At 38.7% G+C, this 6154-nt stretch overlaps 1 protein-coding gene across 1 annotated transcript; it reads right to left on the minus strand.

The window, feature by feature from the left end:
- Window positions 1-3997: 3997 nt before the first annotated feature.
- Window positions 3998-5293, minus strand: LOC118816800 (C-type lectin domain family 17, member A-like). The gene is made up of 4 exons (XM_036583395.1): window positions 5290-5293; window positions 4630-4772; window positions 4447-4553; window positions 3998-4178 (listed from the first exon to the last, which is right to left on the minus strand). The coding sequence occupies exons 1-4, from the start codon at window positions 5291-5293 to the stop codon at window positions 4040-4042; spliced, it is 393 nt and encodes a 130-aa protein (XP_036439288.1). The 3' UTR covers window positions 3998-4039.
- Between the last annotated feature and the right edge of the window lie 861 nt (window positions 5294-6154).

Below are 6154 nucleotides of genomic sequence, written 5' to 3' on the forward strand. Positions count from 1 at the left end.
TGGGAGGACATTGTAAACAACTATTCCTGGCTGTCTATGTATAGGTTATGTATAGGTTGTATATCTAATTTGACAATGTACAGGCAACAGTGTGCCTGAGCCAGCCTATATAAAGATAGGCTTCTAGGTCGAGCAGGTCAGCTTGTCGTCTGTGAACCATGTGCACAATGAAGAAATAAAGATCAATGCTACAGACGCAAGGCTGGCCTCCTGTTCCTGGTTCTAAAGAAAGAGGGATCTAAAAATTCTACACATGGTGACCCGGATATTGCATGACCATTGATGTGAGTCAAGAACCAGTAAGATAGCCTCCTTATGCTGATAAGACTACATTTGTCACCCATCTACAGTTTGTAGCTGGTCTCTCTGTGTGACATTTCAGACTTTCACCTGACTTGGACTTCAGATAAATGATTAACAACTCCATTACCAAAACAATCAGAAAACTATCACAATTCATCTAACAAAATTTCTAATTTCCTTATTATACAGATAAACGTGTGAAATCCAATAAACATAATCAATATACAATATGAAATAAAACTGTATAAAAACATGCAACAGTGTCACAACCAACATGAGGGATGATTTATCCATGTACCACATTGATAACCATGCATTGACTTAATAAACCAAATTATATTCAATAATCAGAAACATTATGAAGGAAATGGCAAAGAATATTTAATAATACAAATAATACAAAAAACATTTTGCAGGGATTTGTCTAATTAACATCTCAAAAATATAGTTCAAACTTTAACATTGCTAATTGTTAAAATTAGAGCTTATGACTGATCTCCTCTAATATATGATATACTGAGACATACCGCCACTGTTACTTTTTGATAAAAGAAACTGTAAAAGCAAAATTTAAAAGGTAGATAAAAACAGAAATACAGTAATGGGTTGTAAATAAAAAAAAATTATAAGAGAGCTCTTGACAAGGCTTGCCTCAGTGAGCTGATCGGATAAATGAGAAAACTTTGTACTGCTGTGGAGCTCATAGTTCACTAGCAAAGTAATGAATCTGCAGTAACAGTCATGTACAACAGATGGAGTAGTTTGCTACATAAAACGCTGTTTTTATTGCTCTGGCTTTCTGTGAAATGGAAATTGTTTTAAGACATCAGTTCTGCTGTTTTTATTTATATCTACATTAATGTTGACTGGATCCCTCATCCCTCCATTTAACAGACTTCACTTGAGCTAATACAGTAGCAGATCTTACTTAAGTGAATGTTAAGTCAATGAATCAGTACCTTAAAAACTTAATTAAGAGTGATTATGTTTGGTGATGTCAGTAATTCCCCAACTGGCCACCAGAATACTAGCCCTGCTTCCAGGGTCAAGCCACCTGCACCTCATTACCTCCCTAATCAGTCTCACATTGACTGCTCCCCAAACTCAGCCAGTCGATGCAAAGCATTGCAAATCCCTTTGAGTCTGACTACTGAGCATTTGTTTTGTTTGACCCGCTGGTGTTTGGAACCTCTGCCTGACTTCTTGGAATCGGCCTTTACTCTTTTTTTCTTTCTGCATTGTCTGCCAGAGCCATAGGGCTGATTTACTGCCTTGTTGTTAATAAACCTGCATATGGATCCCTCACACCTCTCTGAGTCTGCATTGTCACAGGTGATGTGTGATGCAATGAATTCTGTGGGATGTTTTAATTAAGGATTTAAACAGAATGAATGAGAATTTGACTAATAGACAAGAGAAAAAGAAATGAGGAAAATCTCAAAGGGCCTCACTTATAAAACCTACTTAGTTCTAGACAGCAAGAGCTGTCTTTGTGATGTACTGCATCACATAATGCAACATTTCAGATGGATATAACCATGATTTTTTTTGTCACCTCTGATCTTTTTTCTGGGATTAATATACTCATATTCAGTACACCTGATGTGGATACATTAATGATCACATATAGTCAGGTCCATAAATATTTGAATGTAAACAAGGATAGTTCTTTTTGCTGTCTGTTACAGTATACTGGAGTTGAAATGAAATATAAGCTCAAAGTGCAGACATTCAGCCTTAATTTGAGGATATATACATGCAAATGGGGTAATTCAGATGTAAATACATACCTCCTGATCATATTCACTAATCCAGTGGTTCCTGGAATTCCCCCTGCCCTGCACATTGTAGTGTTTTCCAGCTCCCCACACCTCTACTTCAAGTCATAAAAGGGTTGTTGTGCTATTAGTTGGATTGTGTGTGTTAGGAGCAGGGGAAACATTAAAATGTGTGGGGGGTACTCCAGGAACAGGGTTAGGAACCACTACATTAATCCACTGAACTCCAGTATGCTGCGATAGGCAGCTAAAATAACAATAATTTTATTAATGTCCCAATATGTACCTGACTGTGACTTCTCTCCTACCAAAGCACCTTCTGACGGACAATTCTGTCTTGTTTGTGCAGTCATGTGACCCTTACTAAGTTTCTTTTTTTGTGTATGTGACCAGCCAGGAACCATTTAGAAACGCTCCTCCTTTAGTGTGTAGGGCAGAGGTGGGAACAAGTCATTAAGTTGCAAGCAACAAGTAAGTCTCAAGTCTTGACTATGAAGTCCCGAGTCAAGTCCCAAGTCAAGAGAATCGAGTCTCGATTCAAGTCCCAAGTCAGCGAAGGCGAGTCTCAAGTCAGTAGTCCTAATCTTCGAGTCCTAAAGAAGTCAGTCTGCATTCTTCAGCAAATTATGGCCACAACACTGAATAATGGTAACAGTACTATAGCCTTTTTAAATTTTTCACCCTTCCAACTAAAATACATAGTCTATGGTACACAAATAACAACACACTAAAAAAGAATTTTCTTCAAGGGTTCTTTAGTAAAGAAAATGGTTCGATAAAGAACCATGAACCCTCAAAGAACCTTTAGCATGATTAAAAATTGTTTTGCATCATGAAATGGTTCTTCAGATTTATGAAGAACATGCCGTAGATGGCTCTATATAGAACCTTTTTGAAAAGAGAAGAACCCCTTTGGGTGCTATATAGAACCCTTTTCAAAAATGTTTTATATAGAACCATCTACAGTACATTCTCCATCAATCTGAAGAACCATTTTATGATGCACAGAATGCTTTAATAATGCAAGGGTCCTTTGAGTGTTCATGGTGACAGAACCATTTTCTTTACTAAAGAACCCTTGAAGAAAACACTTAATTTTTTTTTTTTTAACCTTATATCTGAACATTATTTGTGATGATTTTTGGGTACACTGTGCACACAGGATTAAGATAAAAAAAAACTAGCCCAGCCAAGTAAAAACAACTGCTGGTTTGAGTTGAGTTTAAACAGCAGAAACCAAAATGACTGAGCTGAACAAAGTTTTCAGAAAAGGCAGCAAAATGATGGAGAATAAACGAAGCTGAAGTTGTTGACTTTTTTTCGCCAGCAGCTTCTTAGTTGAATTTTCCGTTCCACCTTCAATGGTGCAGCAGTTACGTTCAGGCGCCTGACTGCTGCACCATTTAAGGTGAAATGGCAAATTCCAATACGAAGTTGGCGAACAACAAGTGAACTGAAGCTGTTAAAATCTGTCAATAGAGAGAACTGTTTCTTTTGTTTTGCTACCATGAGGTTGCCTGGTGTTTCTCAATAAGACTGGAGTTTCAGTGCTGAGTGAGGGCTTATAGATGCTGTGGATGCTTCCAGCTCATGGAGGTGAACTTGAACTCTAACACTTGTCTTCCGACATAAAATAAATACAGTGCACAGTGACAGACATCTGACGACGATGCTATATCTCAGATTCATGGTAGGAAACTAATTCATTCACATGAGAAGTAACCAACAGAGTAGCAGTCTGCAGTCTGACGCCTCTCTCTACGCCTCTTCCACTTTGGGTCTCGAGCCTTTCCAAGTCATGACGGTCAAGTCTCAAGTCGAGTCTCAAGTCATCAAGTTCGTGACACGAGTAGGACTCGAGTCCAAGTCATATGATTCGAGTCCACACCTCTGGTAGGCCATTACATTTGGCTTGATTTGTGAGAGAGCATTTTCTTCAGAAGCGATCTCCTTATAACTTAAGCACTTTTCCCACAGACCCACCCTTCTTTGAGATGACATGGAATGTCATTCCAGCACTTCTGAGTATGTGTCAAACTCAAAAGCTCACCACAGTCCTCATGATTTGAATCATTTGGTTCACCTGGACACCAGAACCTGTAACCCAGAGAAACAAAACCATTAGTGAGACCTTCCAATTCAGTCAGGTTTAATGTTATGTGTTCAGATATGTTTCATATCATATGTTCAGTTAGGTTTAGTATAATAGAAGATAAGAAAATAACATAGTAAAACTATTTGCATACTTTTACTCCTCTGTTCAAGTTCAAGTAAGGAGGAGATTTAAGATGAGAATGTTTAGAGTTCGTTTAGTTCAGCCTGGTGTGTTTTCATGAGAGGAGAGGGAGAAATCATAGGCACTTACTTAATGGTTGGTGCTGAGCCGTCTGTCCATTTCCAGTCCCCTTCTGTCTTTGTGTCAGTCAGACCAATCCAAGCTCGATGTCCATCCAGTGTTTTAAGCAAAAATTCCTGTAAACATGGTTGCACAGTATGAAAATACTGCAGAAGAATAGTAGCTTTCTCACATGCACATGCTCTCTCTCACCTGTTCTTCACTGCTGTTTATGATCACCAGGTCTGCTCCTCTCTGTCTGCAGTCCTCTCTGCTCTCACTCCAGCTCTTCTCTCCAGTAGAAACGTAATAAACTTTGCCACCGAAGTAAAGCCATCCTTGCTTTGTATATGTATCTGTTCATAGAGCAGGACATACGCTGCTCAGTGTAATGTGGAAAAATGTGGAACACTAAGTTTTGAAAACAATGAATGTAATGTGGAGTTGTAGTTATTATTAAATGTGTTATTTTTACAGTAAAGACATGCTGTCAATCCAGACACTCCAATGAATTACTATAGCACTCTTAGTCTATTAGTAATGTTTAAAAATGGGTTTTGGCCCAAAGTTGAAAGTGAGGGCTGATCTTTCATCTTACAATCTTGAAGTCTTCCTTAATTGTATCATGCAGCACACCCGTCTGTAAGCATCTTCACTCATATGTTCCTTCACTCATTTATTCTTTTTATGTATTAAATAACGTAATTGTTGTTAGCAAGCAGTTTATTTCTCTCATACCTGCTCATAAGAAATGGGAAAAGACCTTTAAGCTTTGCTTAAAGCTTTGCTTTTGTCTGGTCAGGTCTGGTCAGGTCTTTTGTCTGGTCTTTGAAGGCAGTGTTGGATTTTGAATATCATAGTTGAACCACTTACACATGATAACAGCAAACTGGCAAATACAAGGAAAAAATTATACCCAGAAAAATAGCACCCCTTTATAGCAATGGTAGGGCTATCCAGCTATCCAGAGTAATCTGTTTGGTGGTTTTCTAACTGCAGGTGCCCATATATGCATGTGATGTGTTTTAAATGACATTTTGGAAATGGTTTGACTGATTTCATACAAAAAGGAGATTAGAAAAGAATAATTATCTTATTAAATAATAAGTAAGTATAATTATGATTCTGGTTCCCTTATTAACTGGGACTTTGAGAAATATTTTCTTACCAATAAAAGCCAACTTGTTCTGAAGCTCATCTTTCTCCTTCTTTAACTGGTCCCTCTCTATAGTCAGGTTGGTGCACCTGGTCTGCAATTCATCTTTCTCCAAAGTCTGTAGCTGGTCTTGGTGGGTAGCCAGGTGGTTAAACTTGACCCACAGCACTGTGATGCCAGTCAGCAGGAGAACACACAGCAGCCCCAGACACACTGCAGCCAGTCTGTAGCATCTGCTTCCTGCAGTGTAATGTCCTAGGAGGGAATGGATACAGAGACAGATTATTTAGCCTTATTTTATTTGGATATTCATAAACAGCAATCACAATATAGGTCTTTATTTGCCTTCAAGCCCTTCTTTTCTATTTTCTGGTGTCTGGCTGCAGGAAATGCTACCCCTTCATGGCTAAGGACATTTTCGGCCTTCAAGACTTCCTGTGCCGGCCTGTGTGATGCACTGCAGTTGCGGAGTGAGACTTTCCCTGCAGTTAAGGACTCTTTCCGGGCTAACAAAGTGACTCTATTCCATTGTCAGTGGAATCCCCTGCCAGCTGTGGGAACCATGTAGAAGTGCTAAATAAA

Source organism: Colossoma macropomum, unplaced genomic scaffold (assembly GCF_904425465.1).
Source record: "Colossoma macropomum unplaced genomic scaffold, Colossoma_macropomum, whole genome shotgun sequence".
NCBI lineage: Eukaryota > Metazoa > Chordata > Actinopteri > Characiformes > Serrasalmidae > Colossoma > Colossoma macropomum.

Excerpts from the sequence above, each read along its gene's own strand:
- LOC118816800 (XM_036583395.1), bottom strand. Across the intron at positions 4,554-4,629 it reads TAAACAGCAGTGAAGAACAG|GAATTTTTGCTTAAAACACT; the intron begins GTGAGAGAGAGC and ends CCATGTTTACAG. Across the intron at positions 4,179-4,446 it reads GGCTCAGCACCAACCATTAA|GTTCTGGTGTCCAGGTGAAC; the intron begins GTAAGTGCCTAT and ends TCTGGGTTACAG.